General features: G+C 44.2%; 1 protein-coding gene across 5 annotated transcripts in view; it reads right to left on the bottom strand.

Annotated features, from left to right (window-relative positions):
* Positions 1–5,466, bottom strand: part of INTS14 (integrator complex subunit 14) — a 34,896-nt gene extending 29,430 nt beyond the window's left edge. The window contains exons 1-2 of one of the 5 annotated variants that reach the window (XM_036843064.1): positions 5,387–5,466; positions 609–892 (exon numbers count right to left, since the gene is read on the bottom strand). In XM_036843064.1, the coding sequence (XP_036698959.1) occupies positions 609–830 (222 nt within the window). In that variant the 5' untranslated portion in view covers positions 831–892; positions 5,387–5,466. Of the gene's footprint in view, positions 1–608; positions 893–1,906; positions 1,926–5,089 lie in introns of those variants that run through there. The other 4 variants (XM_036843062.1, XM_036843066.1, XM_036843063.1 and 1 more) reach the window with 4 other exon arrangements.
* Positions 5,467–14,185: the final 8,719 nt, after the last annotated feature.

Here is a 14,185-nt window from a genome sequence, read left to right as displayed (position 1 = left end):
TTGCTGTGCACGGGCTTTCTCTAGTTGCAGCAAGTGGTGGCTACTCTTCGTTGTGGCGCGTGGGCTTCTCCTTGCGGTGGCTTCTCTTGTTGCATAGCACAGGCTCTAGGTGCATGGGCTCAGTAGCTGTGGCGCACGGGCTTAGTTGCTCCGCGGTATGTGGGATCTTCTTGGACCAGGGCTCAAACCCGTGTCCCTTGCGTTGGCAGGCGGATTCTTAATCACTGAGCCACCAGGGAAGTCCCTGGAAGGACTGTTTTTCATCTCAAGTTTCATAGAAAAGTAGAAAAGAGTAAAGTGTTGAACCTAAAGATCCTGAACTTTAGGGGACAGGGCACTACATCCTGAGATGCTCCCCTCCCACAGAGAATTCCAGAAAACCAAGAGAGGAGACTACAGCAACAACTCACAGCTCTAACTCATTGCTCTACCACAGGCAGAAGGCCTACTGGTTATGAATCCTTGTTTTACAGTTATACTCAGATATTATACCCATAGACTTATCTTTAAATAATTCCAGTTCTAAATATTCAGTGCAATATGATAATACTGTTTTCCTTCCTATAAATTTGGGCCCTGTACATATAATAACTCATTCCTTTTTGTACCTGTAGGGTGTTATAATCTCTTGTGAAGGGAACCATCAATTCCCAGAGTGATGAAAAAACCACCAGAGCTGTAAACTCAAGCTTGTAATTTGTGGCCATGTGTTCAAACAGCATTGTCAAACCATGGGCTGCCAGGTGCTTGCGCTGATATTCCTCGGACCCCTCGATAGACACAGGTCGGGTCATGGAAAGGGATACGTCCATTACCACCACTGTAGGCATGATGAAAGTGATCCCAATGTTCCCAGTCAGAATGTAAACAGATAGCTATAGATAGAGAAATGCTGTAGAAAATAAATATGATTAGGTCTTGCATGTCCTGGAGAGAAAAAAGTATTTTTTTAATCATAATTTTAACCTAACTTTCCAGAAATAAGTGAAGGCAAACCCCATTTAAGTTGAGGTGAGGACAAATCTGCAGGGAATTCAGTGGGAAGGAAGCAAGCAGTTTAGTTCACTGTGAGGACCACTCCTAGAATCACCCACTAAATGGCCATAAATCAAGGACCATCTTAAATGTTTCTAGTAAAAACAAAATAAAACAAAATATTAAATTCAGGGAGCCCTTGAGTTGAATACTTTCAAATCTTACACAACTTAATATAACAAACACTCCTACATCACCTCTCCGACACTTAATTTACTAAAGAACATTTCTAGTTGTCTTAATGGTGGTGCTTTTTGACAATCAACCATTCTTTTTGGGCACCTTCACTATCTTACTCAATACAGCAGTATTTGGGCAAGTGTTTGCTGAATTATCTTGTTGCTTGATGTCCTTTTTAAAAAAATTAAAATGAACGCAAAATATAAAAACAAAAAGTCGGGCTTCCCTGGTGGCGCAGTGGTTAAGAATCTGCCTGCCAATGCAGGGGACACAGGTTCGAGCCCTGGTCCGGGAAGATCCCAGATGCCACGGAGCAACTAAGTCCATGCGCCACAACTACTGAGCCTGCGCTCTAGAGCCCACGAGCCACAGATTCTGAGCCCAGGTGCCACAACTACTGAAGCCCATGCGCCTAGAGCCCGTGCTCCGCAATGAGAAGCCACCGCAATGAGAAGCCCGCGCACTGCAGCTAAGAGTAGCCCCCACTCACCGAAACAAGAGAAAAGCCCGCGGGCAGCAACAAAGACCCAACACAGCCAAAAACAATACATAAATAAAATAAAATAAAATAATAAAATAAATAAATTAAAAAAAAAAGAAAAGCCTAGTAAAGTCATAGTCCAAATTAGACAAAGCTGGAAATCATTAAGCATGACAAAAACAACAAACTGCTAGCCTCAGTAGTACTCACTGCAGATAAACGAGGCAACAGCTCTTTAACTATGAAGGAAAAGAACAAAATTAAAGAATATGTATGACAGGTGGGAGGGAGGGAGATGCAAGAGGGAAGAGATATGGGAACATAAGTATATGTATAACTGATTCACTTTGTTATAAATCAGAAACTAACACACCATTGTAAAGCAATTATACTCCAATAAAGATGTTAAAAAAAATTAAAAAAAAAGAATATGTATGACAGCTGGCATTATCTCATGAAACTGTATAAAAGTCAAAATGTAGAAGAAATGGAGAAAACAAAGAGCTTTTTAAAATTATGGATTGAGAATTAGCATGAAGAAAACATGTCTGTGCTCAAAAATAAAGAAAAAAGTTCCCAGATATACAGATCTGCTCTTGCTGCTGCTACTCTATTATTAAGCAAACTATAGTCTACTCACACAATGAAATATCATATAGCTATAAATAAATGATACATAAACAGATATCAGAAATATTTATATAGATATTAGTAACTGAGAAAAGCAGGTCATAGGCCTGTATGTATACACTGATTACAACTTCATAAAAATCATACTGCATATATTGCATATATACAATTTTGCATATATACAATTAGAGAACACTCAGGATGGACATAAACAAGTTAGAAATTTAATGTTCACTAATTTCTTTTTTGGAACTTACTTCAAAACACTTAACAGTGGCCAGAGGGCTTGTTTTAGTACAGTGTCCAACTGCAAACGTGTGCTATTCTAAAATTCCATTTGTAAGTAGGCTGTTGGGAACTCTGAGCATATTGCCTCATGGAAACAATGTTATAAATGGGGATCAGGGACTCATGTCAAGTAGGAAAAGCCTTTTTACCACATAATGGCCTTTCAAATACAAATGCTTCATGTATCCAACATCGATAAAGACTAAAGGAGATATATAAATTACCCTTCCAGACTCCTTTCCAAAATGTTTAACCATTTTGATAGAAAAAACTAAAATGTAGGATTCCCTGGTGGCGCAGTGGTTAAGAATCCGCCTGCCAATGCAGGGGACATGGGTTCGAGTCCTGGTCTGGGAAGATCCCAGATGCCGCGGAGCAACTAAGCCCACGCACCACAACTACTGAGCCTGCGCTCTAGAGCTCGCGAGCCACAGCTACTGAGCCCGTGTGCCACAACTACTGAAGCCCGCGCACCTAGAGCCCGTGCTCCGCAACGAGAAGCCACCAGAATGAGAAGCCTGCACACCGCAACCAGTGGCCCCACTCTCCGCAACCAGAGAAAAGCCCGCGCGCAGCAACGAAGACTCAACGCAGCCAAAAATAAATAAAATAAACTTATTTAAAAAAAACCCTAAAATGTGCATCCTTATTCTGCACCTCATTAAGCACAGCATGTTAAACATAATTCACTCTGACTTAGCATCACAACTCTGAACACCAATACTACCCAGCACGCTGCTGCCCTCATGTTTTAATTTATACCAGCATTCTCCCAAGTGTGTGCGGCAGAACACTGTCCTGGAGGGATGCTCCAAGAAAGATGAGTTCAGGTCTTATTAAAGACACTGAGAAGCTCTACAGCAAAGAATCCAGTTTAATTTGTTAACTCTGTGTTTCCCATTTAACCCTTCTCTGATCATTAGTTGGTGCCATGGAACAAGTATTATATAGAACATACCCAGAAACACTGCCTTGTACTCGAGTGATCCAGGCTGTTGTGTTCTGTTTTGGTGCCTCCTCTTTATAACTAATTTTTGGACCATCATTTTGCATTCCACTCTTCTCTGTAATCATCCTCCCTCTTTTCGATTTGCTGCTTCTCGGTTACTATGAGCTGGAAAGCCAGGTAATCCAGCTTGCTAAAACTGTGTCCGAAGTCAAAGTTAACAGGCTCTGAGAGCCTGTGTTTCTTCTGCTGTCAAGTGCATGAGCTTAGGCGTTATCAACTTGGTGCTGTTTCATCTACTCAGTCTTTCCAGACCCTTTCTGGGTCTCAGCTGTGTTGTTCAAGAAGTGAGGTCCTGTGCAATACTGGTTCAACTACACTACATTAGACCATAAGCTCAACAAGAGCAGGGACAGCGTGAGATTTGGCCCACCAATGTCTCCTCAGAACCTATCACAGCAGCGGGCACACAGTATGTACTTGACAAATACTTGATAATGACTAGTAAACTACCTCTCAGCACCAGACGTAACATTAATTTTTTGGCAAAACACATTACAAATTTTAACTCTGGACACCAGAAACACACTTCCTCCTCTCCTCGTTCAAGCAGAGATATCAGGAACTCCTACGCCTCTGCCCACATATAGAGTTTATCCAGCTCCTATGGTATTCCCATTCAGGCACAGAGGTCTTCACGTTACTGAAAGCTGGGGATGCAGAGTACTGGCCTTATCTCTTAGGAGAATGAGAATCAGGATACACAGATTTAGATCATATATAAGAAAGCATTTCCAGCTCATGAAATCTGCTGTAACACTGGAATGGGTGACCATAGCTGGCAGGCTTGCACTCTGGGAAGACACTTATGGAGCTGGCTCTTTCTTCTGACTGATGCATTTGTGTCCACCCCCAAACACACACCCCTAACAATGGCAAAGTCATGGGAAACCAATTTAGAACTCAGGTCGTCAGCACAGAAGTAAAAGATGGATAGATGTTCTTGAAGGATGGTTCACTCAAGTAGCCTAGGCCTGATTAAAAAAAAAAAAAATCCCTGCCCACACAGTCCAGCAATTTTGTGAAAACACCATGTTACTTCTCTCTTGGGTTGATTCTTACCCTAAGGTCCTCCACCCCACCCCCATAGCTTTCTCGTAAGTACAGTTTACATACAATGCTTAAGACAACTAGTGGCCTTCTTTTCTCAAGAACAGTCTACTCCTGAGAATAGCCCTTAGCCCCTTGATTTGGTCATCTCCATCAGCTACACATTTATAATTCTTCCCAGGAGACAATTAGCTCGTTCATAAAGAACTGATTCTGAGGAGTATCGCTCTTAAAGCGTGATTACACTCGAATTTCTAGGAATCCGCTAACCTACTCTTAAGTTTGTCTGTTGGCCTCACATCTCTTGCCCGGATGAGTCTCCTCCACCGTTCTCAGTTAAAACTTCACCTCTAAAGTGCCAACCTGTAAATACAGAACTCCTGCATTTGGATCGCGTCTGCCTGGGGATGTATTTTTACCTTAAAATCAGTCAAAAATCTTTGAGATCTGGAAGTCTCTTATGGGAAGAGGAGGCGAAGGGGGCCTGGGCAGGGGGCCGACATCGTGGTGCTTGTGCGGAGCTCTGGCGCGGCAGAGCGAAGGGAGGCCGAAGGCAGTGCCCCGGAACTGGCGCCGCAAAGACGGCGCGGGGCGGCCACCTCGGCGGCGGAAAGGCCGGGCGTCGGCCCCGCGTTGTTCCCCGCCACCGACCCCTTCTCCTGCAGCTCCAACAAGCAATCCAAGACAGCCTACGGTCTCCAGCCTCCTCCACTCACCCCACGCCCTTCACCGGCACAGTCCGTCACCAAAACCTTTCCGCCTGCGCGCCGCAGCCGGAAGTATACGGCCGCGCGACGAAACGGAACTCGGCGCCGTGGGTGCGCGAGGCGCTTGGGGCGGGGCTTTAAGGACGTCGTGGGTGGGGCGTTGACTCAGCGGAGAAGCTGCCGGGTGCGTCTTCCTCAGTGCTTCTCTTCGCAGCGTTTTGTCCGCGAGCGCCGCCACGACTCCACTCCCCAGATAGTCCCCAACTGCGCCGGGCACGGGCTGTGTTCGCCTCTTCGCTCCCTCCCCGTTCTCGGGCTCTTCCGTATTTGTTTCTGGCCTCCTGCCCACCTGCCTCTCGTTGGCCCGTGGGCCTCACCTGTCTGGGTAACCCCGTGACCAATTCACACTCTGTCTCCTCACTCACCTGGGCTCGTTGGTGCACCAGCCTGACCCTCACTGATATTTGCCCCTCTTCCCCGTCCCTCTTCAGACCCCTCACTCATATCCTCTGAACTAGTTGACAGAATCCTCTTCCTACTGTTTTTAAATTGTAATTCCTGCCTGAGGAGTGCTCATACTGAGCACGCTGTGTATTTTTCGTAGCTGACGTGAGCCAGTTTCCACGTCAAGACTTTCCCTCTTGGTCTCCCCAGCCCGGATGCTCACTTTATCCCCGACCCCTTTGAGGGAACTAGAGGGAGGGTTCAGTCAGTTCCCCTGCCTTGGCCAAGGTGCGCTGCTGAGGGATTTGCACTTAGGCTTTCCTGTGAGTCATCATGGGCCCTCGCGTACCTCACCTCTCGCCACTTGGTGTCCCCATAGCAGCCTGTGCCTCAGCGAGGTCCTTGAGGGGACAAGGAGTGACTTTCTTTCTAATCTCTTAGCTAGCAAATGCCAGCTAGAGGTAGGCCTGAATGGATGCCAGCAGGCCCCTGGGTAGTTATGGTTCAAAAAACAATGCTGTACCACATAGGTTACAAGTGGGAACAGAAAGGCCTCTAGAAGGCTTTAGGCCTTTGCCTCCTTTTCTTTTGGTTGGTGGGAGGGGGCGAGGTAGGAGGTGGGTCAAGGAGGGAGGATGCTTTGAACCGAACAACTGAGTTTGTGTGACTTTTCACAGCTTGTTCTGTGGGAGAGTGGGGGCTCCAGTTGCTTGTAGTTCTTTCCTGTCCTCTCCTTATATCAGAGGTGGCAGAGGAAGGCGCATCACTCCATGGGAATGTCCCTGTCAGCATCAGGGCCCAGGGGCAGGCAGACTGCCCTATTTGCTTCAGAACATCTCTCCCCAACTTGGCTGGTTTCACCATCTCAAGACCCTGTTATGCTTGAGCAGGCACTGGAATCTAGGTAAGTAAGGCTGCATCCTGATTACTTCGTTGTAGTTTCTAATTCTTTCCCTAGTGGGAGGAATGTGGCCAAGAACGTGTGGGCAAGGGAGTTTTCGAGCTACCCCTAATGTGCTGATGACTTAGCCCTGTGGTCACTGTTCTGGTAGTTCCAGCTCAGCTCCATGGACTGATTCATTACCTTACCCAGTCCTAAAGATTAAGTTTATTAGTTTGCTGATGGGTGATCACATCTTCTAGTTCTTCTGAATACAGGCTTTCAGGAGACCAGGGAAGCAAAAGGCAATCGATTAAAACTGATGATAAAAGGGAGGACTACCAAGAGGACCACATCACTTAGGGCAGCTGGTAGGTGCTTTTGTTTTTGTTTTTTAATTCTTAGTAGAATCCCATTAAAAATCAAAAGGTTGTTCAGTGAATATAAAATCAGAGAACATTAGCACAAAGAGAAGGTCTTAAAGGAGAGGTCTTTCAAGCCATAGCTGGCTAATAAATTGCGTTTTCCTACTCAAGAGACCCTTAGCATTTGCATGTTTCCACACATACATTAAAGGAAATCAGTAAACAACTTCCTTTGCATAATCTATCATCCCCTTTATTTTTTCCTGCTTTGAAACAGTAGACAGCTGTCACAGAGGCTTTGAAAGGCAGAGTGATTTGGTCTCCAGTCTGGCAGAGTAAAGGTTAGTGACAGAAATAGCAAGCTGCTCACAGAAGCCAGGTACTGGGGTTCAAGGGAGGTTCATATACCCATCCAATTCTCCAACAGCACGTGTTGAAAATGTAGATTCCCAGGCCATGCTGACTGAATTGGAATTTCATGGGTTGGTGCCTGGAATCTTCATTGTTAAGTTCCCAAGGTGATTTCCTTCCTCACCTACAGAGAGGAAGGGTAAGGAGTGAGTGAGTGAGGAAAAGGGAAAAAGAGAGGTTAGGGGAAGGCGGTGAGCCCACATTCCTTTTCTGTTCTTCCCTCCCTTTCCATCTCCTGTGCTGTCCTTTGCCCTATGTCTTCCTTCCTGCCTCCTCTAGTCTGGACCATGTCCACTTCCAAATCATACTTCCAAGCTCCAGGCTATCTGCTTTCCCTCATCATCCTACCCCATTCCTCTATTTTCACCAAAGTGGAAGTCCAAAGAAATTGTAGATATGACCCTTTTGTCTTCTTAAAAATTTTTATTATTGAAGATTTTCAAACATAGACAAAGATAGGGGAATAGCATAATAAATCCCCATGTACCCTTCACCCTATTTCTACTATCAACTCAATTCTCAGTCTTGTTCCATTTATACCCCTACCCACTTCTCCCCAACATATTGTTTTGATACAGATCACAGATAGCATAACATCTTGTCCATAAGTATTTCATTATGTACCTCTAAAAGAGAAGGATTTTTTAAATTAATAAACTTAATTTTTAGAGCACTTTTAGGTTCATAGCAAAGTGGAGTGGAAAGTACAGAGAGTTCCCAAATACTCTGTCCGCACACACACAGCCTCCTCCACTATCAACATCTCAGCACCAGAGTGATACATTTGTTAAACTCTATGAACCTACATTGACACATCATTATCACCCAAAGTCCATAGTTTATTATAGGGTTCACTCTTGGTGTTGTACATTCTATGGGTTTTGACGAATGTATAATGACATGTATCTACCATTGTAGTATCATACAGAGTAGTTTTCACTGCTCTAAAAATCCTTTGTGCTCTTTTTATCCCTCCCTCTCCCGTGACTCCCAGGAACCACTGATCTTTTACTGTCTTCATGGTTTGCCCTTTCCAGAATGTCATATAGTTAGAATCATATAGTAAGTAGTCTTTTCAGATTGGCTTCTTTTGCTTAGTAATATGCATTTAGGTTTCCTTTACGTCTGTTCATGGCTTGATAGCTCATTTCTTTTTAGTGCTGTATAATATTCCACTATTTGGAAGTACCACAGTTTGCTGAAGAATATCTTGGTTGCTTCCAAGTTTTGGCAGTTAACAGTAAGGCTGCTATAAACATCCTTGTGCATGGCTTTGTATGGGCATAGGTTTTTCAACTCAACTGAATAAATACCATGGAGAGAGATTGCTGGCTTGTATGGTAAGCATATGTTTAGTTTTGTAGGAAACTGCCAAACTGTCTTTCAAAGTGGTTGTACCATTATATATTCCCAGCAGCAGTGAATGAGAGTTCCTAATGCTCTACATTCTCACCAGCATTTGATGTTGTCAGTGTTCTGGATTTTCACTATTGTAATAGCTGTATAGTGGTATCTCGTTGTTTTAATTTGCAGTTCCCTAGTGATACATGATGTTGAACATCTTTTCATATGCTTACATGCCATCTGTATATCTTCTTTGGTAAAGTGTCTGTTCAGGTCTTTTGCCCATTTTTTAATCAGGTTGTTTGTTTTCTTCTTGTTGAGTTTTTTTTTTTAAACATCTTTTATTGATTGATTAATTGATTGATTTTTTGGCTGCATGTGGGATCTTAGTTCCCTGACCAGGGATAGAACCCACGCCCCCTGCAGTGGAAGGTGGATTCTTAACCACTGGACCACCAGGGAAGTCCCCCTTGTTGAGTTTTAAGTGTTGTTTGTATATTTTGGATAACAGTCCCTTATCAGACATGTATTTTGCAAATATTTTCTCCCAGTCTGACTTATCTTCTCATTCTCTTGACAGAGAGAGACTTAAACCCACAACAATTAAACTACCATTGTCACATTTAAAATAATTAACAATAAATCCCGAATATCATCAAATACCCAGTCAGCTTTCAAATATCCAGTTGTCTCATAAATATCATTGCAATCTCTTGATATATCTCTGAAGTCTCTTAATCTATAGGTTTATTCCTCCATGTCTTTCTTCATTTGCAACATATTTGATGAAGAAACTCTGACCTCCCTCTCAATCCTCCTTCAGTCTTTTCCACAGCATTTGAGAAAACCACAGAGCTTCCCCAGTCTAAAATAATAGAAAGACTCATTGAACAAAGAAGGGATTTTATACAATTCCAGTTTCAATTAACTTCATCTCTGCTCTGTAAATAGGGGTAAATCTTATCCACCACTGGATCCTCAGGGTCTGGCACGTGACACTCGATATGCATTTGTGGAAAGAAGATAGGAGGGAAGGAAGAGAGGTTATTAGAAGAAGGGTCAAAGGGAGAAAACAGAAAATTTGGTGGGTACTACATTTGTCTAAGAAAGTAGAACTGAACTTTTTTATTTAGGACCCCCTCTCCTTTGAAAAATGTTATAAACTCTAAATTTTTTTTAAAAATAAATTTATTTATTTATTTATTTATGGCTGTGTTGGGTCTTTGTTGCTGCTCACGGACTTTCTCTAGTTGCAGAGAGCAGGGGCTACTCTTCATTGCAGTGCGCGGGCTTCTCATTGCAGTGGCTTCTCTTGTTGCGGAGCACGGGCTCTAGATGTGCAGGCTTCAGTAGTTGTGGCACGTGGGCTTAGTTGCCCTGCAGCATGTGGGATCTTCCCGGGCCAAGGATCGAACCCATGTCCCCTGCATTGGCAGGCGGATTCTTAACCACTGCGCCACCAGGGAAGTCCATAAACTCTAAATTTTTAAAGGCCTCTCATGATCTGGGCCTGCATCTGTCTTGCCAGGCTCACTCCTCACCCTCTTAAAACTTTGGTAGTATATTTCAATGAAAAAGCAGATAAAGCAAAACAAAACTAGTTTTAAAAAAGTTATAAAAGTAATTCATTTATATGGGAAAAATTCAAACAGTTTCAAAGTACATGAAGTGAGAAATTAGTGATTTTTTCCTAGAAGTAACCATATATATCTCCTTGCCTCAAGTATGGTTCCAGCTGCTGGGTTTGAGAGATGAAGTACCAGGTCTTTTTTGTTTGGTTGGTTTTATTCATTCTATATCTACTGGTGACAAAAGTACAGCTATTCTTACATAGTCTTTGCAAAGTTGTTTCTACCTATGCGCGTGTGAGTGTGTATATTCATTCCTTTTAATTGCTATGTAATTGACTATTGGAAAGATGTGATATCATTTATGTAACCAGTTTTCCATCAATGTTTAGATAGATTTCAGTTTTTGCCTTACAGGCAATGCTGGCAGACCATCATTGGAGCTTTTCCTCTGAGGTGGGAAGCCGCTGGAAAATTTGGAGTATAGAGAGCCATGATCTCACTTACAGTTTAACAGCATCACTTGTGCTGCTGTATCAGATTTACCCTCTATCCCCAGTGTCTTCACCAGCACTGGATATTAAATTTTTTAGTCTTTTTCAATTGATAAGCCAAAAATACCCCTCACTGTTGCTTCAGTTGACATTCCTTTGTAAAATCAGATTTGACAGGGTGAGTTTTACTCAGTGGGCTGTTTCACACTCACCTAGAGAGGAGTTGTTAGTTGTACTGGTACTGTGTGGATTCCTGCATGGCCACACGGAAGCCCTCTGATAGAGCCTGTCTGATCTCTCCTCTAGACCCCAGGCCCCTCGGGATGGGTACCTGACTGTGAAGCCAAAAACCTGTCTCTGAACTGCTTACCAACCTGAAGTGTCATCCCCTGCAACTCCCTGCTTCAGGTATGGCTCCAGCCACTGGCTTGGAGAGATGAAATGTCGTGGGATGTTTGGGGGCTTATTTTGTTCATTTCCACCAGTGACAACTGCACAGTCGTTTAAAAGAAATCCTATAAATGATATAATATAAACAATTAAAACAATATAAACAGAAGGTCTTGAACTGTGACACAGTTCAGTATCTGACAGATCCAAGTGCTTCCCCACAAGTTCTCACTGTACCTCTTATAGCAACCCCATGAGGAAGTTCGTCTTTCTTGGTTTTATAAATGAGGAACCTGAGAATGAGAGACCTTTGGAGACTTGCTCCTGGTCAGACTTGTTACTTTATTAGAGGTTGCAAAGTACTAGTAGGTCAAATTCAGCCGCAGCCCCATTTTGTTTGCCTTTAATATTTTTAAACTGTTTTACATTGGAATGCTTATTGATGGGTCATTCATTCTCTGTCCAGACACAGCCCTCATTACTCTCTGCTGACTTTGAATAGAGCTGATTTAGCTTAATTTTACCCACCCAGGCCCTGAAGGCATTGGATTTTGTACCCCCTGCCAAATCTTGTCTAATTCCACCGTGCAACTGTAGGGTTGATATCAACTCCTGAGGTAGGCCCAGAAATAAACCAGCCTCAGCCACAAACCCTCAGTGTCAGGTGCAAAGCCTAATTCCTTCTCCCTCCTGTTCTAATAGAACCATGGGAAAGGCCTTGAGCTGCAGAGGGTGGGAGAGGAAAGGCCTACCTGCCGTCCTGCCCAGCCCCAAAGCCCCGCCTTCCTCAGCCCCCGATATTATTGTGAGGGTCAGAGCTAGATTTACCTCACCTGTCCTGCCACACTGTTCCAGGGAGAGGATGAAATAAGACAACTTTGTAGAAAAAGCAGATCAGCTTCCCCTCCTTGGTGGTGCTGGTCTTTCTCCAGCAGTTTGAGCTCTGAAAGGCCGTGAGCCTTTGTGAGTGGGCATCTCCCCACCCCACACATGTGTAGCTCAGGTGCTCCATCTCTGAGCATCTCCTCACTGGGATGTGCATCTTCAGTCCATCAACAAATATATTAATTAATTAATTAATTTTTAAACAGAGGCACAGAGTTATTTATTTATTTATTTATGGCTGCATTGGGTCTTTCTTGCTGTGTGCGGGGCTTTCTCTAGTTATGGCGAGCGGGGGCTACTCTTTGTTGTGGTGCACGGGCTTCTCATTGCGGTGGCTTCTTGTTGCGGAGCATGGGCTCTAGGCACGTGGGCTTCAGTAGTTGCAGCACACGGGCTCAGTAGTTGTGGCTCGCGGGCTCTAGAGTGCAGGCTCAGTAGTTTTGGCGCACAGGTTCAGTTGCTCCGCAGCATGTGGGATCTTCCCAGACCAGGGCTCGAACCCGTGTCCCCTGCATTGGCAGGCGGATTCTTAACCACTGCGCCACCAGGGAAGCCCCAACAAATATATTTATTGAGTGCCAGACACCGTTCTGGACTCTGGGGTTTCAGCCGTGATTAAGAGAGGAGGTCACCTGCTAGTAAGAGATTAATGCGAACATTAATCAGGTCATTACACAGTAAAGCGTTGTCACAATGGAATGCATGGAGATCTGCTTCCCCCCAACACAGTCTGACTATGATCTCCAAAAGCAGAATAACAACAACAGTACCAGCCACTGTTAATGTGTTTTACATATTAACATATTACTTAATTCTTACAATAAGCCTACCAAGCAAGTAGTGTCATTATCACCCTCATTTTACAGTCATTGAGAAGTTAAATTCTTGCCTAAACTCACACCACTGGTACAGACAGTGCTTCCACTCTTGGTTGAGCAGCAAACTTTTCTATAGCCTGTTGAATTTCAAAGTGTGCCGCAACCCCATGAGAACAAGACAGAAGGAACCAGGTTCGCCCCCAACAGTTGGGAATTAGGTTAGACGCTAGAAAGAACTCCTTGGTAACAGTTATGAGTGTATGAGAGAAAGGAATCCTTTTCTGAGTATTCGTTTCCTCTCCTGAATTTTCTTTTCTTTTTTTTTTCTTTGTTTTTGGCCATGCCGCATGGCGGCCTGCAGGATCTTAGTTCCCCGACCAGGGATCAAACCCACACCCCTTGCAGTGGAAGTGCAGAGTCTTAACCACTGGACTGCCAGGGAAGCCCTCTCCTGAATTTTCTATATTGCACAAATAACGTTGTAAAAATAGAGGAATTATTCTAGAAAAAAAAGATCACTCATAATTTCACCTCATGAATTGGGTTCCTTTTTCCATCTTTCTGAACCAAATTGTGGCTGTATTAGACACTTGGTGTAACTAGATCTGGTTTTGCCTGCAGCACTCTTAGGAGGCAACGATGTGGTAACTAGCGGAGGTCAGCCCCTCTACCCAGGCTTCCAACACCCAGAGTGACCCCTGGACACCCAGAGATGAAGACAGCTCTTCCACAGAGAGTGAGCACCGCTGTGTGCTTCAGCAGAGGGATCTGGGTACCTTCACTCAGGGTGAAATAGGGCACGGATGAAGCTGTGAGGGATTACCTGCTATTTCAGATGGAAGTAATCAAAGCAGCATGCTATCCCTGTACCTTGGGGGAAACAGAGAGGGGAAAGAGGAGCAATCAGTAAGTATCAGGCAGAGTTAGCTGAATGATTGAAATGGTTTCAGGTGAGTGGGTAGGCTCATGAGACACCCCCCGCCCCCATTGCCTTGCTCCACTCCCATGTCAGTCAGCTCCGGCCATGAGCTAGACGCACAATTCCTCAGGTATCTTGGGATTGTGGACAAAGGATGTTGCCTGCCATATCAGTAAACAAAGGATGACGTGACCATCAAGCCATCAGCCACTGCAGCTGCCCCCCACTCCCTCCCAGTGGTGCAGCCGGAGGGGAACTCAGGATGGAGATAAACAGGCTACTGGCCCTAG

The sequence above is a fragment of the Balaenoptera musculus genome, chromosome 2 (assembly GCF_009873245.2).
Source record: "Balaenoptera musculus isolate JJ_BM4_2016_0621 chromosome 2, mBalMus1.pri.v3, whole genome shotgun sequence".
NCBI lineage: Eukaryota > Metazoa > Chordata > Mammalia > Artiodactyla > Balaenopteridae > Balaenoptera > Balaenoptera musculus.
Note: the sequence above shows the minus strand (reverse complement) of the source record. Positions and strands in the feature narration are given on the sequence as shown.